This window comes from Copadichromis virginalis, linkage group LG3 (assembly GCF_057382275.1).
Source record: "Copadichromis virginalis isolate Kocher_CV1m ecotype Utaka linkage group LG3, C_Virginalis_male_GT1.1, whole genome shotgun sequence".
In the NCBI taxonomy this organism is placed as follows: domain Eukaryota; kingdom Metazoa; phylum Chordata; class Actinopteri; order Cichliformes; family Cichlidae; genus Copadichromis; species Copadichromis virginalis.
In genome coordinates this window covers 50,329,385-50,356,747 of record NC_140620.1, presented here as the reverse complement: position 1 = coordinate 50,356,747, position 27,363 = coordinate 50,329,385, and the positions used below count along the sequence as shown (strand labels likewise).

The 27,363-nt window shown below is 42.7% G+C and overlaps 1 protein-coding gene across 1 annotated transcript; it reads right to left on the bottom strand.

Moving 5' to 3' along the window:
* Positions 1–1,418: 1,418 nt before the first annotated feature.
* Positions 1,419–15,939, bottom strand: rcor2 (REST corepressor 2). Its single transcript, XM_085451540.1, has 14 exons — positions 15,704–15,939; positions 11,036–11,161; positions 9,501–9,557; positions 8,667–8,747; positions 8,323–8,375; positions 8,067–8,228; positions 7,850–7,974; positions 7,512–7,578; positions 7,169–7,408; positions 6,936–7,013; positions 6,575–6,632; positions 4,910–4,977; positions 4,455–4,616; positions 1,419–3,717 (listed from the first exon to the last, which is right to left on the bottom strand). Exons 2-14 carry the CDS (start codon positions 11,157–11,159, stop codon positions 3,370–3,372), a joined length of 1,623 nt encoding a protein of 540 aa, XP_085307666.1. The 5' UTR covers positions 11,160–11,161; positions 15,704–15,939; the 3' UTR covers positions 1,419–3,369.
* Between the last annotated feature and the right edge of the window lie 11,424 nt (positions 15,940–27,363).

Here is a 27,363-nt window from a genome sequence, read left to right as displayed (position 1 = left end):
TGTAACTGTAGTGGTGGGTTTTTTGGGGGGTTGGGAGGGGGTGATCAACTCCTGAAAAATGTATTATTTGTTTTGTTTTTTTGTTTCTTTTCTTTTTTTTTTGTGCAAAGACAAAATGATGAAAAATTACAATGATAGTAATAAAAACAATGATATAATGATAGCCGGACTCTGAAAATCCATTATATGAGCAGCAGTTGAGGTTTAGTGTAGTAGCCGCTGTGAATCTATGTCACATCACCTGAGCAGATGTTTGTGTTCAAACTTGGGCAAGTGGATGTTGTACAGGAGTGAGACCTTTTTTTTTTTTTTTCTTCTTTCTCTTTCGGCTCTTCCCAACGTGACTGAATCTTGGTTTTCATTATGATTTTTATGAAAGCTTTGAAGTTCAAGTTTGCATATTTATCAGAATATGCTTTGTTTTCTTTCTCGTTCTGCAGAAAGTCACAGAGGTCAAGCTCAGCAGGCTGGTGTCTGCAGCCCTGCATGTGATGAATGCAGGTGATCCAACCTGTTAGAACTAAACAGGGTTTTGATGATTTGGCATTACGAAGTCATGAAACTCCCCTGCAGCACTTTGGCCACTTTATTACATACACCAGTTTGGATGTCCTTTTGCTTTCAGAGCTGCCTCAATTCTTCGTGGCACACTCCATATTCCAGTGATTAGATGGCAGACTTTCTGCACTTTTGTCTTGATGGGATTCTCCAATTGCACCACATCCAAAAAGGGGGTGGGAAAACTGGTAAAAAGGATTTGCATAGTCAACAACCACACTCAGGTAGCCTCTTGATCCTAAGGGGCCCAAAAATGTGCCAAGGGAACGTCCCGTGCACCATGACACCACCAGGAGGGTGGGAGGGATCCATGCGTTCATGTTGTTCATGCTAAATTCAGACCTAAACATCTAAACGTTGAAGCAGAATTCAAAACTCAGACGAGGAAGCATTTTCCAGTGTTTCACTGTCCAGTTTTTGGTGAGCTCAGAGTTGTCCTCAGTTTCCTGCTTTTAGTTGACAGGAGTGGCACTCAAGCGTGGTCTTCTGCTGCTGTATCCCATCTGGTTTGATGTGTACATTCAGAGATTCTCTTCTGCACACCTTGGTCATAACAAGTGGTTTTGAGTTACTGTTACCTGCATGTCTTGTGGATCATTCTAAGCCCCTATCGTAAATCCTAGTAGAGCAGTATTTTTTTTGTAACACTCAGACAGTCCCGTCTGGAACCAAAAGCATGCCACATTCAAAGTTACTTAAATCACCTGCCTTCACCATTCTGTTTGAACTTCAGCAGGACTTCTTGAACATGCCTAAATGCACTGATTTGCGTTAACAAATAGTTCAATATGAATAAAATGACTATCTATGACAGAAAATATAGCTTAGCTGGAGAAATGTCTTCAAAAACCGACATCATGAAGAATTTGGTCATTTGTTTATTCAAAAGAAAAAACGCCTCAAACAGTTCAGTTTCCACAATGTAAACACCTTGGTACATACAGTACACACAAGCAGGGTTTTTTGGAGGAACAAACAAAACAGGTGAAAAAGGCAAAACTTCTATTAAAGCCAAACGTAGCGATGCAGTTTCCGTTCCTCCTCAGTGCCGCGTTCAACTGAACGCTGAAGGCCTCTGCTAACAAAAGTAGGTGATTTGAGGCTACGCTTGGGGCAACACCACAGTTTAAGGAAGCTTAACCACTGACCTCAGATCTGCATAAAAAGGCAGCGATGCAGACAGCTGGATAAGAGTAGTCTAAGACTAGCAACAGAAATAAACAACAAAGGTCATCCAGACAGATGCTTCAATCATCTGCATTTGTTCATCAGGTTGTGCCATACCATCACTTTTGGAAGCACTAGCCATGAACAGAAAACTGCACTGTTGCACAACTCAGAAGCACTCAGTTTATTGGATAAATGAATCAAGTGGCTGACGCTGCAGCAAAGATGTCTTCCAGATCTCCTTTGACCTCTGCGCCAGGACAGCACAGGACTCGAGGCTGCCTTATCTGGACTTGGGGGGGGGGGGGGAACACAGTCATCACCTCTTTGTAAAGTCACTTCTATAAATTACTCAGACACACTAACCGAAAGTCGCAACTTGCACTATTTTGGGTTTAAATGACTTGTTTGGCATTTTGACGAGTGCAGAGAGATACCACTCTGAAGTGGTAATCGAGGCTGCCGCTCGGAGACTGAGACCCTGCGAGAGCACAAACGAGTGTTTCCAAAAATGTCAAACTCTTCCTGTGTAAGAAACAATGCAACCATGTGAAATGTCAGACTCCTCTCTGACGCTCCGTGCCTAACTCTGCGTTTAAAGCAACAATACACTTTGGCAGGCGCGGCTGTCAAAGATCAAACATCACTTATTTAGAGAATATTAACACCATTATTGAAACATCACAGACTGATGTTTAGAGCTGCACTGCAGATGTTGGGGATTGATCACTTCAAATATTCCTCCAAAGTAACAAGATTTGAACACTGAGCAAATGAACAGCTCCAGAAAGGTGAGACAGAGCATGTTAACGGGCTCTTTTTCTCCTTTACGCTCAGTAATCAAAGTACACCATCTAATCTACTTACAGTAACTAACTGCCTACCTCAGGCACACCTTTTAAAATTCTAGTTGAACCAAAAAAAAAAAAACCAAAACACCACTCCAGTTAATACTAGCAATACATGGCTATGAGGGAAGATTTCGCCCAACGCAGAACGAAAAGAATCAACAATTCAAAACCAAAATAAAAGAATCAGCTTTGATCACAAAGCTTTTGCAGAAGTACCTCCGCTCCCCTTTGAGGGTCTAAATCTGAAAGAAGAAAACAAAATGCTGCGTGTGACGCAGACGCCCTCTCAGGAGCAGCACGTCTGGCTCAGCTGTGGGCCACTCTTCCTCTTTCCCTCATTTATTCCTTTTCTTTCTCCTGATGGTTGTGTGGATGACTAGACCGATGCAACTACAGCATATAGATATACATAGTGTTCATCCACAGTCCTCCAGATGTTCAAGAGTTGCCATGGAGACGTGCAGGTGGATTTGCACTCTTGTGGTTGTGGCTTTCTTTAACGGCTTCATGATCCAGTGTCTCTTCTGTGTGTTGTGTGCAGGTAGTGTTTGGAGTTCCTAGCTCTGTGTGTGTGTGTGTGTGTTGGAGGACTGTGTTGGAGGTAGGTGTTTGTCAGTACAGTAAAGGAGCTTCACGTCACTAATGACGATTGATGTCACACTGGGGACCTGAGCGTGTCATTTGATGTGGTCGTGTGATGGTCCCAGGGTGAAGGAAGAGAAGCTTTGTGTTTGTGTGTTTTTTATGTGTGTGCGCGCGTGTCTGCGTCTACTCCTACTGCTGCGTGTGTCTATCAGTGTGAGTTGGGCTGCTCCACTTTAAGCCCGACCAGTGATGGAGGCATCTGAACTGCAGCGGAGGAAGAGGACGAGGTGGGAGGAGAACCCCTGAGACTCCCGGAGGAGGTGGTGGTGGCGGTCACTGCGGGCCGGATGAGCGGAGGTGGGGGGTGGTTGTGGGGAGCTCTGTTCTGAAGCGGGCGCGTCTGAAGAGGAGGTGGCTGACGGAGGAGGCTCGGGGGTGCTGAAGGAGGAGCTGGACGCAGCAGCGGGGGAGGCTGGGAGAAAGAGGACGGGGCGTGAGCGGAGGAGGGGGGAGAGGAGCTGCCTGTGGCGTCTGAGGGGGGGTCCTCCATTTTGACCTGAAGGGGGAGGAAAGAGACAGATGGAGGAGCGTCAGGAGGAGGTGCAAACAGGATGTAGAGAGGAACAAAAGCGGTGGGCAGATAAAAACTTTACGTTTTGCAATCGGATGCTGCGTTTGGCTCTGTGTGCTGTCACCGAGTGAGCAAATAGTGTGTCTGTGAGCACAGAGGCCCCGCCCACCTGCTGGTGGGTCGGACAGAGGGGCTACACCGACACCCAGTGTGAGATACATAGGGATGAGTTTGAACTGTGAATCACTCAAAGTTGCATTACGAGGTCTGTCGTTTTAAATCTGTCAGTGAGACACAGGACAGGGTTGGTGGAGATGGCAAAGCTCCCAGTCCTACTACTTCCAAATATTACTGAAGCTACATGTTGCTTTAACATGCTGTTGCATGTCCTACACTCAGTCATGTGCTCTCCTGCAGCACACGTGTTAATCCACCGCTGAAAGTAGTTCCATCAAACTAATAATTATTTACAGAGATACAAATCTGTTTACAGCCTTTGTCGTGTGTTTAATCCTTTATTAAAAAGCAGAAGGTGCAATTAAGATAGAACAGAGGTGTACAGATTCATGTGCAGCACTCACATGCTGACAGCTTTATATTAAATACAAATAATATTCTTACAACCTGCTTCAGTTTCATGTAAAACTTCTCTTAAACAGATTTCACGTGACAACAAAATCTGAAACTCTTACAGGCACCTCTTGGGTATTAACTGTCCTCACCTCCTCCTCCTCTACGCCGCCATCTGTAGCCGTTGCCATCTCCTCACCACTCCTCCTGGGGTCTCTCTGGTCTCGGCTGGTGGCCACTTGCTCCGCCGCCCACTCCCTTAGCACTTCGTCTAGGTTGAAGCGGCGCCGGTAGCTCACGAAGAACGAGCTCACCTGAGCAAGCCGGGGAGAGATGGAGAGTTGGCGAGGAAGAGAATGAGGACAAAGTGATGCCGATCTCAAGGACACAGAGGTGGACGTTAGAGGGGAGAAGACAAATGAAAGCAGGGATAATGGAGATTACAGAGATCCTATAGAGGAAACCGTTAGGCGGAGGATGAAAGGGAAAATGGAAAAGAGATGAAAAGCTGATAGGCAGCTCGCTCAAGTGCACTGCTGGGTGAGGTCCGAATAAGACGAGAGGTGGTCTTCACACACTTTCAACATGTGAGAAAGAGGAAGCTCACCTGAGCCGGAGTCTTAGTCCCGATCACTTCAGCGATGGCGGTGAAGTCTTTACCATAACGCCGGATAGCTGGAAAAGAGAAGTCGGGTTAATGTCCTGCCTGTACCAAGCAGCATATAGCAATCAAAAGCAACAGAGTCAGCCAGCTTCCTCTCGCTCAGTGAGGGGTGTGTGGCAGAGGATGTGAGAGGAGGGACAGGAAGAGTCACGTATGGTGAGCATGTTTACAGTTAACCTCCATCTGAGCTCAGCTGGCTCAGTGCACCTGCTCTTTTCCCGCCCTGACCTGCTTCACTGCACACTTTCAGGGTTTTTGTTTTGTTTTTTCTGTTGGAGCAGCTGTACCACATGGAGGTACAGGTTTTGCTCAAAGGCACACGGGCTGCAGCTGCTAATTTTACCTTCCACTTTTGTGGCTGATACGCTCCTAACAACTTCTGATTTTCTCTCCTCGTGCTCGCTTTTAAAGCTGAAATAATGCACACGATGAACAGACCTGAAGTTTACGGCACTTTCCAGTCCAACTGCACCCTGTAGCTCCATCGTGTCATGAAAAACTGAAACAAACAGGGCTCTCCCCCTATAGACTGTATACTGGTGATGGAGTTAAACGTCAGAACTGAGTAGATTAGAAGTGCCTTAAATTTGCATTCTGTCTAATGACCAGCAGGAGGACTCATCTATGGGCAAAAAGGGCATTTTAGATCTTAGAGGTATACTGGGAAACAGTCCCTGGTTCCCTTGCGCTTTGACCTCAGTGAGCACTTTCTTAATGAGTTTGAGCTCAAATGCTTGTTTCATACCAAATAAAATGACATAAATTTTGTAAGTTATGGTCTCCATCAAGGACAAAGCTATAGATTAATTAGGACAACCATTCCCAAAGTCAAGAGTGGTGCAGCCCAGTTAAAAAACAAATTCCCACTAGGCCCACCCAATCCTAAACCTTCATGCTAATCAAAATACAAAACAGAAGTGATGCATTTCCTAGGAAATTTGATCCAAAATCAAACAGTGCAGGCGGTTGGCTATACATGGCTAATATTATTATATTATATGCAAAGTGATGAGGTCAATGTGTGACCCTCCTGTCACTGGGACAAAGACTTCAACACAAGGGTAGAGTAATGAGTAACATCACAACCCAACTACCTCCTATTACCACTAATTTCAAATTGAATTTCTGTTATTACTGCGATCCACCAGGGGGCCTCGGCCCTCACTTTGGGAACGAGCTAATGATAAGTTTTTGTAAGTGCTTCACTCACAGTCAGATCACCCCATACTCATGTCTGTCTTTGAAAGAACTAATATAATGAGGGCAAATACACCCAGAGGCTTCACAATAGGACTTCGTCACTTTTCATGTCAAAATAAAAATAAAATCTCTTTTAGGGGCAAAATTAAGCTTTCTAAACGTTACCATCCCTGAAGACAAAAACTCCCACCAGCATCAGCCCATTGCAAAATATCCAAAAGTAGCTCCTGGAGAAATAATCGAGGAGCTTGTACCGTACCAACACATGAGTACAGGCAGCTCCTGTGTGTGCAGAATATCAATATGAATGTCTAATAAGACATCTGGCTGTGAATGGGAGGCAGGTAGAGGAGAGCTGATGACAAGAGGTGCCTCTTGGAGGGGGAGGAAGCTACAGCCTTCACTCACCCTGCACTGCAAGGAGCTGCTCCTCTGTGGTCCAACGAGAGTTCATCTTAGGGGCAGGCTAGGAGAGAAAGAACTAGAGATTAGAATGAGAGTGAGGTAGGTGGTAGGAAACAAGGGGGGGAGAGAGGGAGGAAGATGGCAGTAAGAGAGCAATGAGCAGGTTAAGACTAGAGTCAGTCCCACGAGGGGTGAAATACTGTCTGGAGGGAGTTGAGGAAGGGCCGCGTGAATAGATGAGGAAAGGAACAAACTGGAGCGAGATCAGGGGAGGAGAAAATTGAATACAGGCAAGAAATGAGGCAGTAAATAAGGGATATGGAAAGGAGGGAAAGGGCATAGAGAGGGGAGTTTCAAGACTTACGTCTGTAGGTCTGGAGCCATCAACACCTTCAGCTAGGCTCTGCTTAAAACTGCTGTTGTTCTGTTTGATAGACTGGACCTGAGACAGAGGAGGGGCAGTGAGGTAGGGTTATTTTTTAGCTGGTAGTTCTTGCAGCTAAAACCTGCTTTGAGAACATTCATGTGCATTTACTCTTTGCATTTATAATCTGATGACCAAAGACATCATTAAATCCACACTGAAAACCCTGGCACCTGTCTCTTGAGTGAAACCAGCTGTGTGTCCAGCTGGCGAATGGTTAGAACTCCAGCATCGTGAGAGGCCGACAGAGACATGATGTCCGCCTGCTCCAGGTGCATGCCTTTGGGTGGCCTGCGGCGGGCTCTGAGCGGGTGGTGTCTGTACTGAGCTCCGATGTTCTCCTTCTTCACTGGACCGGAGCGGCTGGGCGTGGCTTTGTCAGAGCTGGTGCTGCTCGCGTTCTGTTTTGCCGCCTGTGTGCACATCGAATCACAAATATCATTCAAGTGTCAAGGCAGCTCGGTCCTAACCTCACAGAAGTTGTTTCTCTGAATGTGCGCACACACACTTTCTCACCTCTTTCTTGGCATCAATTTCAAAATCACTGTCACTGGCCTGCTCTCCTTCTTCAATCTCATCATTACTGCAAGACAAAAAACATAAATTACACAAAGCACACCAGTGTTTAAACTTTGTGCTGTTTTATTGTTGAAATTTCATCAAACACACGTCTGAAATGCTCTAAAATGTCAGCTGAAAAGACAAGAAATAATATCAGCCTGTCTTATTTATATTCATGAGCCTAGTTTCCCAGGATGCCGCGCTCACTGAGTGTCATTTAACAAAAAAGTTCTCCAAATGTCAGATCTCAGGTGAGCAGTTGTTTCTCCACGATTGGTGAAGGCATCTCAAACCTGTCATCTTTCTCTCTCTTGTTGATCAGCCTCCTGGCCTGTCGGTCCATGACTGATGTCCTGGTTCTGGTCTTCTTCCAGCTGTAGTAGTACTTTACCAGGCTGGAGATCAGCTTGTCTGGAAGCTACAAACACGAAAAAAAGAAAATTTACTTTTCATCACTCGTTTTAAATATTTAGGGTGGTAAGTGCATGTGTGTCTCTCTCAGTCACGCACCATCTGCTGGATGCGGTGGAAGCTCTTGCCGTGGAAGCTGAAGGCCTGCTCGAACAGCACTTTATCTTCAACTGTCCACTCATCCGGGAAGGGGGTGAAGTTTGCCAGGTCGGCCAGTGAGCGCTCCACGTCGTGTTTGTGCCACAATAACATGCCCAGAGCCTGATGGAGCCAAAAGTCAGGAAACCAGGAAAAGTTTAGGTCAGAAGACAGAAAGAAATATAAACATCTGAGCTTTTGTTTCTGATGCCCTTACCTGCTCCATGTTGTATCCGTGTTTCTCCTTAGCCATGAGGATGTACTCGTCCACTGGAAGAAGATAGAAAAACTGTTAAAATAATACATAATAATCTAAAGATGGTGAAGGAGAATGAAGAGAAGACTAAAAAAATGAATAGGGGGGAGGGGGGTTGCATAATAACAGAAAACAGAGAGATGAAGAGGAAAAGGGTAAGAGAGAGAAAGACCATAAGTGCACAGGAAGAGACAGTCGAGAGTTTTAATTGCCACCCTCCAGTCAGCATATATCCATTAAACTGAAGGTCAAGTTTTTTAGCTCGCACACATGAATACAAGGTAAGGCAGGTGTGTGGAGCTTACACATAGCATCAGAGAGCTGGCTGTTGGGACACCAGACCAACATGCTCCTCTGGTCCTTCTCACTGTAGCGGGCTGGGCTGTCTGAAAATGGAAACAAACAACACAAAGCGAACACTTAAATCCACACTTTGAGGTTATACATATTTGTCAATCCCTCTTTTACTCGTTCATGTCAACTCCATGTCCCTCCTATCCACCACTTAAGCTCTCTCAATCCCCAGCATCTCTCTTTTCTTATCCATCTACCCATCTTTGCATGTTTCCATCTGGCTAAAGCTCCCTCTTCATCAGCTGAACTCTTTGGGAAGTCAACATTTGTGCACTCCGTACAACAGATTATGCTGGTTTGCCTGCTTGTCCCCTTCTTTGGTACAAGCTGTTGAAGCATGCCGCCGTTCCTCCGTGAAGGTTATGACGACTGTTTCCTCAGCATCAAAACATTTTTCATCTACTCAAGCAAAGCAACAGGGCTCTTTCATGGAGGACACTTAATGTTTTTGAACCTTCTGATTTTGCATTCAATAACACTAAAACACTGACAAATAAGCGTCACTCTGACGTCTGCATTACTGGACAAAGATGACAGCTCCTCGTTTTCCCCTCCAGCCTTCTTTTCATTTTCCTGTTTTTTGTTCTATTGTAAAATGACTCTTTTTGACCTTCACTCCTCTACTAATCTGCATTCATCCGCAGTCTCCTCCACACTTCTCTTCAACCTCTGTGTCTCCTCTTGGAAGGAGACACAGAGGTTATTCCCTCCCTCTCTCTTTTTATCGTCAATTTTAATGCCCTCTGTCGTCTCCTTTTGTTGTGCTTTTCTCCCTCCCAGCTCACCTGGTTTGAACTCTGGGATCTGAGCCTGGTAGTCTCCTCCCACTCTGATCATGCTGTCTGCAGAGACAAGCGTACATAAGTTTATATTTCAAGAGCTGCAATGCAGGGCAAAAACATTTGTGTAACACACCAGAAAAGGTTCCAAGTTGCAAAACTAAACAAAGTGGATCACACCACTGAACATAAATGCAAACCTCTTGATTTACTGGCCAATCTATGTCCCTACTCCCACCTATGGTTACGAGCTCTGGGTATTGACCAAAAGAATGAGATCGCAGATGCAAACGGTGGAAATGAGCTTTATGTAAAGGATGGCTGGGCTCTCCCTTACAGGAGGAGCTCAGTCATTGGAGAGTGCTTCAGGTATCTCACAAAGATGCCTTCTGGTCAAGTTGTCTAACATCACGCAGTTGTCACTAAAACTTCAAACTAGCATCTGTAACCATAAATTCATTCAGAACGTGTTTACTGAGGAATCTGAACTTCTCTTTTCGCATAAACTTCCATACAACCAGGTGTCTTTTTGGCATAGAAGAGTCTTCAGGGCAGTAGAAAGAATTCATTCAGGCATTTTTGTATTTGTTTCATTTTTTTAGACACACAGGCTAAATCTAACTTTTAAATATAGTCTTAATGTTCAAAACAAACCAATTTGTTTTTAAATGCATCTATTGTTTATTTTATTATGTATTAATCTATTCGTACATAAGGTCAGCTACATATTTTCTAATTAACCATTAGAACAAAACTGTACTACATTTGTAAAAAATACAGTAAAAAACAAGTGGGGGGGAAACACTGGTATATGAAGAAAACATTTAAATAAAGAAAAACTTCCATGTACAACTTCCATTAATAAATAAGTAAAAACAATAAATAAGATAATCCAGAAATGCCATTTAACATTTTGATATTGTTCACCACCCGACGAAGACGAGCGGGTAGAGCATCGATGGGTGGCAGACATCAGGTAATTATCGCTGCGGTAAAGCTAGCAGGAAACTAGGAAGCTGGAGAATGTGGAAAGCGAGGAGTGAAGAGACTGTGAGAAATGCAGGGAAGCAAACCTGAAGGAGGAAGAGACAGATTACAGGTTCCTCTGGGACAGAGGACAGGAAGGGAGGAGAAGGGGATGATAGAAACATGAGCAGATGGGTGAAATGAATGGAGCCAGAAGGAGCATGATAAAGAAGAAGGATGCTTGATAGAAGGAACAGAGGAGGGAAGAAAGGTAACAGAGAGGAAAACTAGTTGTGTAAAACTGCCATTTCTTATCTTAAAATGGGCTCCTCAAAGATCAACAGGAAGTCAGTGGGTGAAGGAGAGAATGAAGGAAGGAGAGACGTATGTGGGCAGAGGACAAGGATGAAGAGAGGGGATGACAGAGAGCACTGCAGCAATGCAATGCATGCAACAGGAACAGCTGGCAAGAAAATGCCTGCAAGTATCAGATGTAGGTTAATGCTCCATGTTAGAACGTTTACCGTGATATCTGATAAATCAAACACTATAACGAAAAGTGTGTACGTGTGTACCGTGAGCATGCTCTTCATCGCTGCTCTCCTCCTCAGAGTGTGGCTGGCTATTCCCGTTGGTTACGGTTTTGGCTCTGCTCCTGGACAGGACCCCAGCCCCCGAGCGCTCCATCACTGAGGGCATGACTGCACACACACAGACACACACATAACATGTCACTAGTTAAAAATCCACCATTCATCAACATTTCTGCCCCAAGCGATTCAATCTCCTATTAAACTATGAGTTATGCCTTGTTTCATTAGTGCACTGGCTGCTATTTGTTTCCACTTGCAACTAGAGCTGGGCGATAGAACGATAACGATATGTATCGCGATATAACTTTTACTCGATAGAGAAATTAAGCTATCGCGATAGACCTCGCCGCTCTTGTCCTCTTAAAAAAAAAAAAAAAAAAGGTCAGCCAATCCAAATTAAGTAGCGCAGAGCTGAACCAATCACAGCCGCAGCGTCACGTCGTGACTTGTTACGTACAGCACAAGTGCCAAGCCGCACGTGTGTTTGTTTGGGAAGCAGCCAGCGGGTAATGGAGGAAATGAGTGTGCCGACTAGAAAAATCAACCGAGTGTGACCGAAGAGAAAACAGATGATGGTTCCAACGCCGGAGAGATTGTCGAACGGAAGAGCCAAAGAAGCTCCGTAGTGTGAAGGTATTTCGGCTATTTCAAGTCTGACAAAAAACAGAGTAGCGTGTACTGTAAATTGTGCCGAAAACAAGTCTGGAAATACAATAAACTGGTGCATGCGTCACACTGTGTGCCACGTTATTGTTTCGGTGAAATGAATTTCTACAATACTGTTAATTCTACTCTCTGCAGTGTTTAAATGCTTACATATACACACAGTTACTGTCCCTCCACACATACGACTCGGTTCTGCTTCTATGCCCCAGCTTTGTTTACTTTTTCCCACCGAGGCTTCTAGACTTCTGATTGGCCAACATTTCTGCACGGTTAGGAATCTAGCGCCACCTGCTGCTTTGGCATGTTCATAGCAGCGTTTTCCTTCATTTCTGCCTTTATGTGTGGACGAGATTATTTTTTAAAATGAAAACGGAAAATCTCCGTTTTCAAAAATACCCGTGTACGTGTGGACGTAGCCTCAGTCTCTGACTGGAAGCGCTAATTCGTCATTCGGCTTTTGTCAGACTAAAGTAACTGTTAAAACTGTTTGAAAAGCTAAGCTATACAACAAGGAGAGATTGAGAATTTCCTTTTAGTTCTCAGTTTATTTGATATTGACAAAAGTTAGTCAGTTTTGTCTGTTCTTCTGTAAAACAAACTAAGATTTATTTTTAGAATTAATATTTTGTTTCTAAGTGGAATTGACAATTTAGTCTGTTTCGTTTGTTCTATTTTGAAACTTAAACGCTTTAGCGGCTGCCTTTTGTGTAGTTTGCAATATTTGCCTTTATTTATCTGAAAAAGTCTCATGTTCCTTAAGTACATCTACCCTGTTGAACTTATTATGGGAAATAAATATTTAAATAAAAACAAGCTGCTGATTATTTCACATTTTACTTGTGAGCAACAGCACATTTAAATCTTACAAATTCTTACAAGTTATTTGGCTTATATCGTGATAGATATCGTTATCGCCTGAAATGAAAAAAACATATCGTGATATGAAAAAATCTCATATCGCCCAGCTCTACTTGCAACCCTATAAAAACCAACTCACGCTTGTAAAGTAAAATGGGCCCTTATGTTGCCACCTTGGAGGGAATCCCATTATCTACCTGGAGCTGAGTTTATTTTCCAAAAAGCAGCTTTCTATAAAACAACTCATTCAAGACCTCAACTACTTACGATTGAATCTCTAAATGCAAGTTTTCTGCTCAGGTTCTGACTTATCAAGAGCAAATCCCGACTAAATCAACAGGAACAACTTCATCTTCAACAAAAGAGCCAGACTGATTAACCGGAGTCTTCCTTTGTCGCTCCAGCTGATTAAAGATGTCTTCTTGTCTGGGTGGAGCAATACCCACAAACAAACAGAACAGAGGCCTATTTTACCCACTGTTTACAGTTCAAGTGACATGTCAACATCCCATTTTTTCCCAAATGAACATCTGTTATCTCACCGCAGTCGCTCTGTAAGAGCCATCAAGGACACGGCACTGAGCTCTGGACCAAAATCTGACAATTTCTTTATGACGCTCAAATAAATAATAATATTAAAGATAAATAATAATAAGCAATTGATCAAATCAGTTTGATTGCAGTTAACATAATCAAGTATTTCTCAGCTAAAAGTTTAACAAGTCACATTTTTAGAGCCATTTACAAAACAAATCCTTTTAGAAAGTCCGCTGTAAAACTCTGCCAACTCAAACATCCAGAGCTACCTGCTGTGTCAACACCTTGTGACAAAGAAGAAGCTGAAAGTAGCTTTCTTTAATCCAACATATAATGATTAGATGAGTGAGTAATTAACTAGATGTGGTCCTACCTTTGTGTCTATTCAGAAAAAAAAAAAAAACAGAAAAAGGGTGAACCAAATTTTAGTTCAATACTGGCACAAAATACTGATATCAATACCAATCCCTTATTTGTTAGGCTGATAATAGCTGGTACCAATATTTTACATATTTGTTTATTTTTTGTAACTTTTATGCATCTTATTTTTGCTACAAGGATGCAAATAGACATTTAAAAAACTGATTTGACACAACAGGTAAATATTATCCACCGAGATGCAAATTTTACTTTCCTATCAGTCAACAAGGCTGCTGTTGGCTGATACCAGTACACCACCCATCTGCTGGTGCAGAAAGGCGCTGGTTGCTACATTGCAAGTAATCACACATAAAGAGAAATCCATTACATGAGCCCCTCCAACAGCAAAGGCAAAGCAAAGGTAAAACCCGTTCAGTGGGGATCTACGTCAACATCAGTAAACAAAGAATATAATCGCTGATGAGAAGAAACATCTACAAACAAATAAATAAATAAGACCCTCCTCTAAGAGACGAAGTGTGATCCACAGCCATTACTATACTATTACATGATATTTGTCGTCTTCTCGATGTCTCTACATCTCTGGGCCAATGAAATATTGCAGAAAGTAGCCTATCTAAACTCCCTCTTCCTCCTCAAGCGCAAACGATAAGAGCCCCTAAAACAATGACTGGCGACACCGGGCACGAGTCCCAGTGCAAACGCACGTTAAAAGGCGCGTGCTTTCATTCACCATCTCACCCGCAACTTCACTTGTCAACTTGAACCGCGGCCAGAACAAAGCATGGACTCGAAGTTGGGTGACCGATGTAGTTACCGTACCCCCGCATACACATCACCACCACCGCACAACATACTGAGCCAGTCAAGCCTCTGCGGGGAAACGAGTCGCAACCCTCACGATCCTCGAGATTAAAAACCATACACACCAAACTCCGAGCAGACAATACAAGTGTCTGAAGCTCTCTGGTGGTCTTTGTCTATCGCTGTTCCCGGTGGCCTCGGAAACTACAGCGGCTGCCCCCCGTCCGGCTTCACTGGAAACATCGCCACCTTCAACACATCCCTTCGTCTTTGTCGATATACTCAAGTTTACTTATTTACAAGAGAACTGGCTGCGTGAGACCGCCCCGCTTCACTTTCAGCGAGTTTCGTGGTGGAAGGGGGTGGGGGGAGTGTTGTGGTAGCCTCTATCGCGGTAGCCTCAATCACTGGCAGATTTATCAACCGTTTCAAGAACGAGAGCTATAACTACAACATATTAACTGATAACCTCGACAAGGACTGGATACTCGTAGTAATACATAATACTCAACTACGCGATCACATGCAGGCTTTCCTCTTCTACATCCTTTTCCCTCATATGGCCAGATTTCTAAACTTTTCCTCACTTAAACACAATATTGGGTCATCAGATATGCTTTGCACTGTAGTGAACAATACCACGAGCAATTCGATCGTTTCGTTTTGGGTAATATGTCTAAAATCTATTTAGGTTCTTCACCGCAATTTTTAAGTGGGTAGTCTGATGATGAACACTTTTTGACTCACAGTGGTAAAAGGAAAAACAATAGTACTCCTACAGTGACTAGTCAGGTGCTCATGGCTCGCAAGAGTCAGCACAGGATGACCTTAAAGCGGGGGGGACATTACATGTTAAAGTTAACATTGTAATAGGCGGACTGTTTTATAATATGTTAAACCCTGAGATCCCACCACTAAAAATAAAAATAAAAAGAGACGACGGACTCGCACCGGGTGATTCTCAAATTTGAGTCCCGTTTACTAGCTTTAAAAAAAATCAATATTTTTAACAGCTTCGTTGTACAGTCATCTGTACGCTGTGTCTCACTTTGAAGTCCTTTTGTTTTCCCCACGCGTACGCTGCTGTTACTACCAACGCTACTGTCTGCTGCTGCCCTGGAGTGAAAAAAAAACTCGCTCTTTATGTCATAATTGCCCAACTTGCCGGTATGTTTAGGGTCCTTAAACTAAAAATAGTAGCAATTTCCAAGGTCCAAGTCATTCCAAAAGGCTGGAAACTAGAAAATATATATATGACATCTGTCCTCATCACCAAAGTGCAATTTAAGTCTAGCCTAGTTGGTCGCTGGGATGCTAACGTTAGCTAGTTAGCTTGCGGCTAGTACCCTCGCGTTACATTAGTAACGCCAGTAGTTAGAAGTGGAGATAATAGTCACACTGTACCTGTGTTTCGCTTCTCTCCGCTTCCCCGCAGCCAAAACTTCTCCGAGCCTCTGTCTGCAGCTTGCAGTCCCCTCCGAAGCGCTCAAAGGCAATTAGTGTGTCTAAAAAGCCTGAACTCTCGCCTAATTGATGAGCACAGTCACACTACAATGATGAGAACTGCACGGATAGATGGAAGCTGTGAGTGTGTATGTGCGCCGGGAGACGGACAACACCCGGAGAAAAGTGAGGTGGACATCCGCTTGGATGCGTTCGCCTCTCCCAAGCTTAGGAGCCGTTTGGATTGACAAGAAGTAGTCCCTTAACTATTAACTTTATCTCAGTCTTGGTTTTGGATTTTACCTTATGTGCCATGTGTGTGAATTGACTTTTAAGCGTGCTCACGTCAGTGCGCGATACTTAAAATCTTTGTCCTAAAAATATTTTGCCTTTTAAATATGCCTGCCTGATAATTCACGTCTTGATCATTACATCGTTAATGACCTTTAAATGGAAGAGAAACGTGTCGGTATTTCATTTTGTAAAACAATAGGTGTTAGAGAGTCTTAATCCGCTATCTATCAAAATCCCATAAATTAGGGACTACTTGCCACTGTGTCGGCGGAGGGATTCAGTGCATCTCTGTACTGAGGCAGGCTGTCCAGACTTGCTTGGTGGAGAAAAGGGCAGGAGCGGAGCACAATTGAAACGAGTGTTCGTGCGTGTGCGCGCGCGAGTACGTCAGTATGCGAACGTGTCTTCAGGCGCGTGCGTTACTTTGTGCATAAACTGACAGTGACTCAGATGAATAGCCTCAGTGTGCTCGTTTTTATTTATTTATTTAAAACAGAACAGTTCAAAGAGTTGCGACCTGGATGTGTTTGTGTGCACGAGCCTGTGCGCGTGTGAGTTCACAGGTGGATGAGTGTGTGTGTGAGCAGAATGGGGGATGTTTCAGTGTTAGCTTTAGCAGGAGCTCTCTCACCTGATGCTGGGAATAAACCCACTAACCTTCGCAGTAACACTCTCACAGAAGCCACTGCTCCCGTCACCAGTGCCTGCTGCTGACATGTAACAGCCTGTTACAAACTCCTCCAGCTCTTTCTCTCTTCTTTCTTTCTCTGTGGCATCACCACTTCCTCCTCCTCTTCCTCCTCTCACTTCTCACCTTATCTCCTCACTGCTGCTCTCTCTCTCTTTTTCCATTTCCTTGTTTTTGCTCCTGTTTCTTCTTCACTACTTTACCCCCTTTCTCTCCTGCCTTCCTTCCTCCCCCTCTCCCTCTTCCTTCCTAAATATCTGCCCTAATTCTCCTTCTCCTCCCCCCTCATCTCTTGTCTTCTCTCTGTGCCCCCTCCCTGTTTTTTCTCCTCCTTCCTCTCCCTTCCTCTCCCCCTTCCTCTCTCCATTTCCTCCCCTCTTCTGCTCTTCCACATCCTCCTCACCCCTTTACCTTCCAGTAATGACTCTTTTCCTGTCTTTCTCCCTTCCCCTCCTTCCTTCTCTTCAGCCTCCTCCTTACCCTCTTCCTCTCCCCTGTGTCTCCCTCTCATGTCGCTTGCAGTTTTCAACTCTGTGTGTGCGTACGTGCAAATTCTTCCCCTCCCCCATCAGTTTCGCTTCGCTCTTTTCTAACCCCCCCTCCCCTCCCCTGCTCCTCTTCTTCCTCCCTCCCTCTTCTTCCTCCCTCTCCAGTCTCATTTACACCCTTTCCACCTCCTCTACCCTCCTTTCCTCTCCCCTGGTGTCTCCCTTCCCTCCTCTCCTCTCATTAGTCAGTGTCCATAACTCACCCCTCCACTCCACTGTCTCTCCTCGTGCTCAGTCCTCCAATCCCTAACACATCCTCACTAATGAACAACTGCTATATTTCTCCCCTCAGCCCTTCTCCCCTTACCCGTCCTCCTCCCTTTTCTCTCTGTCCTTTCCTCTCCTCATCCTCAGTCCTCCCCTCCACTTGTCACTCCATCTCCCCCCACCACCTTCCCTCCTCTTCGCGCTCGGTTTCTCTTCGATCTCTCAGAGCCGAGTGTACCTCCTACTCTCTTTTTTAGCTCACTCTTTCTTCCACCTCCTCCCCCCCCCACCCCACACACAGACACACACCCAAGCTCTCCACTTGTCTCATTTCTCCTCCTAGCCCGTCTATCTGTCAGTCTGTGTGCTCTTCTCTCTTCCATTGAGGCAAAACGTGTCTCCCGTACTAGCTCCCCAAGTCTTCAGTCCCCCTCCTCCCCCTGACTCCCATCCCTCCATCTATTCCTCCTTTGACTCCCCCGAGTCTCTCTGATCTCAAGAGATGCAAGGTGTAGAATCAGATGCGATAGAAAGGATTCTTCCTGCCGAGGTTGGTTGTAGCTGCCGTTGTACTGGAGGACCACTGAATGTTTCTGCTCGTTTTAGTGCCACGGTGAAATGCGATGAGGCCTCATCGGTTTGCGACAGAAATGGATCAGGGTATGTAAATTCAAGCTGAGTTTAAAAGGACAATAACATCACTGGAGTGTCTGCTGCACAGCTCGGCCTGCTGTATATCTGCAATGTCATCGTGTGCACAAGAAATTAGGAACTCTTGCATAATAGATATGCAGCCGTGTCTCAAGGCCTCATCACTTTTACCTTTTACCTAAAGCACTCTCTGCTTACAGATCAGGTGTTAATTTCCTGAGGCTCTGTGCTCAGCATGTAGTGCTCAAACCCCCACAAGTAGGTTCCAGGCCTTAGTATAAACTGTGATACAACAAGATGAACTTAAAAAGACACACGCAGAAGCACTAACACTGACATCCATTATCAGCCATGTTAGGAGCATGACTGCACTCAGCAGATTTAGTGTCAGTATTGACTGATGCAAAACTCCAGTCTGATGCCGGTGGAAATTAGTCACCAAAGATAGTCAGGATCCCTGCTTTGGGGCATAATTTACTGAAAAACTGCACAAAAACACAACATTCAGTTTTTGAGACACCTTTCTTACGGTCAAAAGCGTTGTTAAGGTGGAAAAAATGGATTTAGCCTCCTTGGTTTATCAGCTTAACTCAGAGGTAGTTTATCCAGTACCAGTCACAAACTGTAGCTTAAGGCTAGAAAGCTGCAAAAGGGTGCAACTCATCCAAACCCTTAAAATAAAAAAAAGTAAAAAAATAACACAAAAAGCATCATGGCCAGCTTTTGACTCTTACGTGGCTCACACAGTTTAATAATATTAGCATATTTAGAGAACAGAACGATCCAGCCACTGTTCATGCACTCTTAGAAGTTGAAGAGCCTCAGGCAATCTCTTAGGTTTCCTCATTTTTTGGGTAATATTGACTTTTTTCAACTAAAAAAAAAAACACCCTAAAGTTTACCCAGTAACAGCTGGGATCTGGGATTGGTTGTGTTTTTGAGGTCTGGATTCTTGTTTAATGCTGTTAGTATGTCACTTTCTGCTTAACATCTGTTGTTGCTTTATTTGAGTTGGGTTTTTTATAACACTCTTTAGGATTTGACTTCCTGCTTGGGCTTTGTCAGTCTTGTGAGTCACTTCAGGTTTGTAATATTTTTACGTTTTGTTTTCTCCCTCGATTCTGTTATTCGATCCTCCCCAGGGTTTCTCTGAGTCATGTTTAATCTGGGGTTTCTTGTTTGCGTCTACTGTCTGTCTTTAGTTTCATGTTTTAGTTTGGTAACATCTTTTCTTTTATTCTCTGGTATTGAATTTTATTTCCAGATTGTCAGATTGCCTTGATTAGTTTAAACTTTGTCTCTTTCCGTCTTATTTCCAAGCCCCAGTGTATCGTCTGTGTGTATTTACAGTCCTGTCCTTCCTCTTAGTCTTTTTCATATAGCATCAGTGTATCTTCCCAGGTGAATTTTCTCTTTTTCTGGCTTCTTATGAAGATTGTGGGTTTCTTTTGGTTCCTTTTTGGACTTTGCTTTTAGCCCTAATTTCCTTCGGGATTAATAAAGTATTCTGATTCTGACAAATTAAAGTTTGCTTTTGAGTCTTTTGTTCATTTCAAACTTTACACCTTAGCTGTCCAGCACATTTTTTACTTAAAAGCTCTAGTACATATTGACACGTTTACTTCTACTTATTCAGCTTTGTAGCCTAAATTGCAGTGTAAAGCACTGGGTCAGTAAGCACTATTGCTAATAAATCTGTTGGATTATTAACTATAACGTCACCAAAGCTGATGCAACTCAAATCAAGCACAACAAATCCCTTTGAGTCACAGTAAGCCGGTGATGCCATTTTGGCATCTTTTGTTGAAAAATGGTGGGTTGTCCTTTAAAAAAAAATAAAAAATAGAGATACAGCCTGGTACAAGGGCCTCCAGGGCTCTGAAGAGGTACAGTTAGTGACTGTCAGGGCGCGACCCAGCATTTTGAGTTTATTTTGTATGCCTGATTTCTTATGATGTATTAGAGTAATGGTAAGTTCTAGTGTTATTATTAGCATGTCTTACACTGAAAAAAGGGATTGGCCAGCTCTTGGATTTATGTAAGCAACTTGCGTGTATTTAACACAATTGCCTCATGGTTTAAAGTTAAGTGTAACTATATAGTGTAAAAACTACATGATATGCAGAGCGGGTAGATTAAATTGTTCATATCATGTTCGAGTGAAGTAAGTCAATGATATAGCAATGTTAAATCTCGCGACACTGCACGGGATTTCAGTCTTGCACTCTTTGGATCGTGGTTTGAGGAAGGCATCCATCTCAGTCAAGTCGAACAGCCACCTCTACTTTTTTTGGTATACCGAAAGAAGTAAATTGGGTGGTTGTTACATTAAAAAAGTCTACTTTGTAATTTGAACACAAAATTTTCATGTTTCTATCTTGAACGTAATAAAATCATGTAGGATCTGTACGAAATTCAACAACTTAATTTGTTCTTGTGGAGATGACATGATACAATCTAGTAAGAGTGGTTAGTTGCTGGACTCATGAAATTAACAAGATCACATGAGATTTCTAACTGCGGGAAAATCACTGGAGTAATAAGAGGCAGACAACTACACACACAAAGTGTATGCTATTGCTTTTTATTGTGGTTTAACCTGTCAAGGACAAAAACGTACAGAAAATTCTGCATCAAGCCTTGCAATCATAGCTTTCCTACTTTTGTCAACCCTGGATTGGCGACATGGTGGTTAGCGCCGTTGTTTCACAGTAAGCAGGTCCTGGGTTCAAATCCACAATCTGGCTAGTTTGCACTGGTTTGTCTCTGGGTATTCTGGTGTCCTCCCACAGTTAAAAGTCATGCAGTTATTAGAGTTAACTTATTGTGATTCTAAATTCACCGTGAATGCAACCAGGAAAAAGACAGGAGGATGTTAGTTGTTGTAGATCCATTCAACTTTTATGATAACCAGACTCTGGACTTTTTTGAACATTATGTAATATGAAGACAACATGTAGTATTTAAGTAATCAAGTAGTACTGTGGTAAAGGTTATTGAATAGTGTTGAAATAAAATGACAAAATTGTGAAGGATTAAAATATTCCAAGAGCTCAGCTTACTTAATCTAAACATGTTTCAATCACGTTTTATGAACACAAAATGCACAGGTTTATTGACTATGAATAAGTTGTGTTGATTTAACTCAGTTGTTTAAGTTTCTGCCAAAGCAAAACGTTTGTGTGCAACCAATGTCCACTATTGAATCAAGTAAATCCAACATGGCCTTTTTTTCAGTGTAATTAGATTTTGTTTAGTTAAAGTTTCATCCATGATCCCTTCTGTTGTTTTCTGTTTCCTGTGTAAGTCTCTTGTCCTCTATATGTGATTTTTAGTTATGTCTGTGCCTCGTTCCCATTATCTGGTTCCATGTTCCTCTCCTTGTGTATCATTCTGTCTCCCCAGTCTGTTATACCTTTCATGTCTGTGTTTTCCATGTCATATTGTCAAGCTCGTGTCGTCACAGTTTTCGTCTCATTATGTTTGCTGTTTTATTTTGACAGTCTCGTGTTTCCATGTTCAGTGTGTATAGTTTTGTTTCCCTTGTGTTAATTTGTGTCAGCTATGTTCCTCATGTGTTTCCACTTCCCTCATTACCGTTCTGTGTATTTAAGTCCTGTCTTCCTTTGTTCGGTCTCAGGTTGTCTGTTGAGTTCTCCTCATATTTCCAGGTTTTTTCATGTTCAGGTTTTTATCATGTTCAAGGTTTTGTTCTTTGTCTCTTCTGTTTAGCATTTAGTTGTTCCCAGTTTAGTTCTGGTTAGTTTAGCCTCAGTGTGTAACTGCTTTTTGTTTTGTACCTTTTCCCAGCCACAATTAAACGGCTCGACTTTTGTTAAATTATAATTTTGTTCCAAGTGTCTGCATTTGGGTCCTCCTCCTCCCTCCATATGGTCTGCCAGTGCAAACCGTGACAAGTGATGTTCATCGGGTTGTCAGTAAAAGTTCTTTAAGGGATGATATAATCGGTAGCCACAGCAATCTTAGAAGCAATCTAACACTCTGAGGTCCTAACATTACTGAAAAAAATCTTAATTATCAGGGGGTTGTTTAAATAACAATGTTAATATGTAATAATCACTTTTTTTGATAAACAGACATTGTTACCAGAGTTATGCTCTTATATGAAACTGAGCTTTGATGAGTTTTATCAAAATTCTGTTTATTAGGTATCCAATCAAATGGCACTTCTTTACATTTCAGAGGTGTTGGATCCACATACACTCAGTGGACATTTTATTAGGTACACCTTGCTAGCACTGGGCTGGATCCTCTTTTGCCTTCAAAGCTGATCCAATAAGGTGCTTGAAACATTCCTGAGATTTTGCTCCATATTGACCTGACAGTATCGCACAGTTGCTGCAGATTTGTCAGCTGTGCATCCATAATGTGAATTTGTCGGTGACTAGTGACTTGTCATGTTCAAGAAACCAGTTGCGGATGATTTGATCTTCGTGATGCGGTGCGTTATCCTGCTGGAAGCAGCCATCAGAAGATGGTACGGTACATGGTGGTCATAAAGGGATGGGCATCTTCAGCAACAATGGCTGTGGTGTTTAAACAATGTTCAGTTTGTACTAAGGGCCCAAAAGTGTGCTAAGAACACATCCCTAACACCATTACACCACCAAAAGTCTGAACTATGATACAAGGCAGGCTGGACCCAGCCTTTCATGTCATTTTGTGCTAAATCTCATTGTTTGAGCAGAAATTGGGACTCATCAGACCAACACCATTTTTCCTCTATTGTCCAATTTTAGTGTGAATTGTACCCTCATTATCTTGTTCTTAGCTAACAGGATTGATGTTAGGTGTGGTTTTCTGCTGCTATAATCGATCTGCTTCAAAGTTCGATGTGTTATGTGTTTAGAGAGGCTCTTCTGCATGGCTTGGGTGCAGTGAGTGCCTGTTTGAGTTACTGTTGCCTTCCTACCTGCTTGAAGGAGTCTGGCTAGAGAACTGCTGCTCGCTGGATATTTTCTGTTTTTTGCACCGTTCTCTGTAAACTCTACAGTATATTGTGGGGGGAAATCCCAGCAGACCAGCTCTTTCTGAAATATTCAGATGATCTATCTAGCACCAACAACCATGCCACCTTCAAAGTCACTTAAAATCACCTTTCTTCCCCATCCTACAGCATATAGACATCTTGACGATGTCTATATGCCTAAACGCACTGAGGTGCTTCCACGTGACAGCCGATCAGACATTCGCATTAACAATTAATCGGGTGGAGAATAATAAAAACAAATCTGGTGAGAGTAGCCTGAAAATAAATAAAACGTTAAATATTCCCAGTGAATAGAGATAGACGTGTGATTCTGGAGGCAGATATCAGATATTTCAGGTCAAATATGGATCCTGTGCTGCATTTTTAACAGTGAGACAGCCACGAACTGGATATCGAGTCTCTCTTTTTCAGTTCTACGCTGCAGAGCTCTCTGTGCTGAAAGAGGCCTCGTTCTCATCCACCATTCTCCTTCGGTCCTTTCCACACTGCATCTGTTGATTCCCTCTCTCATCCTCCTCCCCTCTGCTTCTCTGTGTCTCCCTGCTGCCTCATCTTTTACCTCTCTCCTCCTCATCCTTTCTCTTCTATCTTCATTTACTTTGCTCTTCACCCTTTCAAGTTTGGTCTCATCTGTCCTTGTCTTGATATTCTTGGTTTGTGCCTGTCTATATATCTATGTATGTATGCACAGAGCATTACTGAGCTTCACAGTTGTGCGCGTGAACGTTTATTTAAATATATATGTGTGGGTGGTAGTGGGAGGGGGGGCAGCTTGCTTTTTAGTATCCCCTCATATGCTGGTCTCTGTGCATATTTAAAGACAAAACAAAAGAAAATGTAGTCGAATAGTTTCTGTTCAGGTCCTGTTTATAATTCTGTGTTTCTGCCGTGGCTATGCATCCAAAAATAAAAGAAGACCTGCTTGTTACAGTGAGTATGGGGCCTCAGTAGGCTTTGTCGCGCCCCCTACTGACACATGAAATAAATAGTTTTTCTACTAACAGCCAAGAGACAGATTCCCTGAAGACAAAAGACTGTGGGCGGGGTTTAGAGACTGGGCCATCTGCGCTGGGGAGGTTACTGAGAGAGAGAGAACCCCCCATACACAGGGCCTTTATTTGCATTATGGAAAAGTGGGTGGGCTTGTGTCGGTGGCCATTTCATATCCCACCAAACCAAGAATTCCCAGAGTCAACAATCCAGAGTCTAATAATTAACCCTTTTGTTTTGGGCTGGCCTTATTCTAGTCAACGCCAACATGTGGAAAAGTACTGAGGCGGCGACCCTTCAGTCGGCTTCAAAACGTCTGATCAATGAGATTAAAATTTATTTGGAAAGGCAGTTCATGGTATTAAGAATTACTTCACCACCCTTTACTCACCAGTATGATGTCATAAACTACAAATACTGATAAACAGAGTCTTTTGGGATTTGAGAGCGTATGCTCCAGATATAGAAGAGCTGATCATAGATGATATGTAACCATAGTTAACAGCTGAAGACCCTTACATTTAGCAAAAACCCAGTACACAATCAGTACCCCAAACTGTTCATATGTACAGGAAACACTGTAGTTAACCTGCAAAATGTGGAAGCTTGCTCAAAACCTTTTATTCTCGTCTCAAATGAACTTTTAACAATAATAAAGGAGTGTCATCACTGACATCGAATGCCTACTGCACCAGATTATTATTTTTCTGAGGAGAATGTTGCTACTGTGCCCCAAAGTGAAAACTCTCCACATGCTGAACTCATGAGGACAAGGTTTTACTTGAGAATTAAGAGGAATTTGTATATGTGTTTGTGATCCAAATAGATTGTTTCCTCTCAGCAGAGAAGTAGCAGTCTGTGGAAATCATCACATGCACATTATGTCGTCTGCAGAGCCCCCAGGTGAAAGTCAGAAGTATTTAAAACAAGCAGCTTTTGCACATTTTTTGCTAAAAATGTTGATGTTCTCAATTCTGAAGCAGCTTTTCCCATTTTTTTTTTCACTTTAAATGCAGCGTTGCCAGGATAGTTAATCATCTGTCAAGATTTATTTTTTAGTGTAACTAAAGAAAGTCACTTTCACCAAAATCCCAAATTATTTCAGCGATGTGTAAACCAATGTGTTTAAACTGTGAGGAGATGAAGTCAGAATCATGCAGGATTTCCTGAGTGAATATTCTTCAGGTGCTGATTTCACTGGCATGTTTACTTTGTACATCTTGATGCATTCTCAATCATCCAGGTAAGTAAATCTCCAAAAGTTGATTCTGTTCATCTGGTCGTAGCGTTTTGTGGGAGAAACGTTTCATCACTCGCCCAAGTGACTTCTTCAGTCTCAGGTTTAGTTTATACAAAGCACCCTTACACTGTGAGGGGAATACTTTTCCCTCAGTGGTCACACATTATAATCAACTACAGTTACAATGACAGGAAAAAACAACAACTTTATTTGTTGTTTATTTGTTGGAGGATTCATCTGTCAGGATCTTAGATGTCAGCTGCACAATAATACCACCTTTAATTTCTGGGACATCAGTCTTTAAAGTCAAAAGTCTTATTAATGTGGAAAACACAACACAAATATTGCATTTGCTTAAAAACAATACTTCTACTTTGCCCACATGTAAACTGTAGACAGTATATTAAGTCACTTGTGTTAATGTCTTAAAACATTTCCAAGCAATAACAATGAAAAATCCTCAGTTTGAATGAAACGCCGTGAAGCATTTCTTATGTTTTCGATAACTTTAAACGCAATTTGAGAACGAAGCCAAAGCAACAGCGAAAAACTGCAACAAGCAGGAACCTGCATATAAATATTTTACCAGGGCTACCGTCTGCCCATGGATGAGGAGCCAGTATGTGTGGCGGTGAGAGGCATCAGAATATAGGAAGATGCAGACGAGTGCCGCATACATAGCAGTCCCTCCCTGATATTTTTCAAGGGAGATAACTGAGAGTGTGTGGTTACGTGGAGCGACAGGCTGTGACTCTGAGTACTGGGTATTTAACACCTAGTGGGGTTGTCACCTTGAAGTTGGTCCAGAGAGTCGTTGACCCACCCTCTGTCATCATGCGGGTCGTTACAGTTCACAGGAGCCAAAGTGTGATAATGTGTGACCCTTAACAAGTCACATGATGAGCAGCCGTGTGTTCTCAGACAAATATCTGTAGCTTGGTACAGCAGATATTTACTAACAAGTAGAAGACTTATTGAAATATAAGTCTTCTAATAGAAATATAAGTCTTCTTATATAGAAGACTTATATTTCAATAAGTCTTCTTATAGAAATATGTATTTTCTATATAAGAAGACTTATATTTCTATTAGAAGACTTATTGAAATATAAGTCTTCTACTTTTGACCAGTCTGTTCACACAGTGATAAAGAAACTTATGGAAAAAATATGGAAAACAAAAAACAAACATATACAGTGGAAATAAAATATGCAACCGTGTATTACAACAAGAAAATAACTGTAATGTCTGTCACTCCATTCAGCGACTGACAGTCAGTCCTCATAAATCCCCTCCTGCAGTAAAAGCAATGAAGAATCTATAGTCTTGCTTCCTCTTTACCTGAGCAGCTCCTCCATGTTCATTCAGATTTTGAATACTAGATGGACTCTTCACCTTACTGGTTTAAATGTTTGCCTACCAAGTGAAAACTCTCTGGTTTGATCCTGGGAGGAAACACAAATCCCTTTGAGGGATCTATCAGGAAGGACATCTGCTGTAAAAACCCTGCCAAGCCAAATATGCAGAGCTACCTGCTGTGGTGACCTCTTGTGACGAAGGAGGAGGCAGCTGAAAGTAGCTTCTCATGTCACATGCAATTTCATTTAAACATACATATTATACAGGCAGTAACTGTTCAAAGGATTGACAGTTGTGCCTAATTATTTGCCTGAATGTGCTGAAACATGTGCAGACACTAACAAAGAAGGAGAAATGCTCAGTAGTAAAAAGTATACCCTAACAAGGATAACTGATGAGGCAGTATAGGAAATATAAACTCTTATGTCAACCTTTACTGGCTTGGCTTCCATTTAGAGCAGACTGATCTAGTGCGAACAATCCAATTGTTGGATAAGGCATTAGAAAGAAGTCACTGTGGTAAAGAAACCACAAAAAAGCAGGAAAATCAAGGTCAGACCCCTGGCTGTTGAGACAAAATGTTACCACAAGTTTAACCATCCTGCGATATTTACATGAGCTGGAAACTAATTTA

What these genes read in the sequence shown, in the direction of transcription:
- rcor2 (XM_085451540.1), bottom strand. Translation starts at nt 11,159, where the DNA reads ATGCCCTCAGTGATGGAGCGCTCGGGGGCTGGGGTCCTGTCCAGGAGC. An exon ending in TCCACCGCATCCAGCAGATG is followed by an intron (nt 7,975 to 8,066) that starts GTGCGTGACTGA and finishes TCGTGTTTGTAG; the next exon opens with CTTCCAGACAAGCTGATCTC. An exon ending in GCAGCTCCTTGCAGTGCAGG is followed by an intron (nt 4,978 to 6,574) that starts GTGAGTGAAGGC and finishes TCTCTTTTCCAG; the next exon opens with CTATCCGGCGTTATGGTAAA.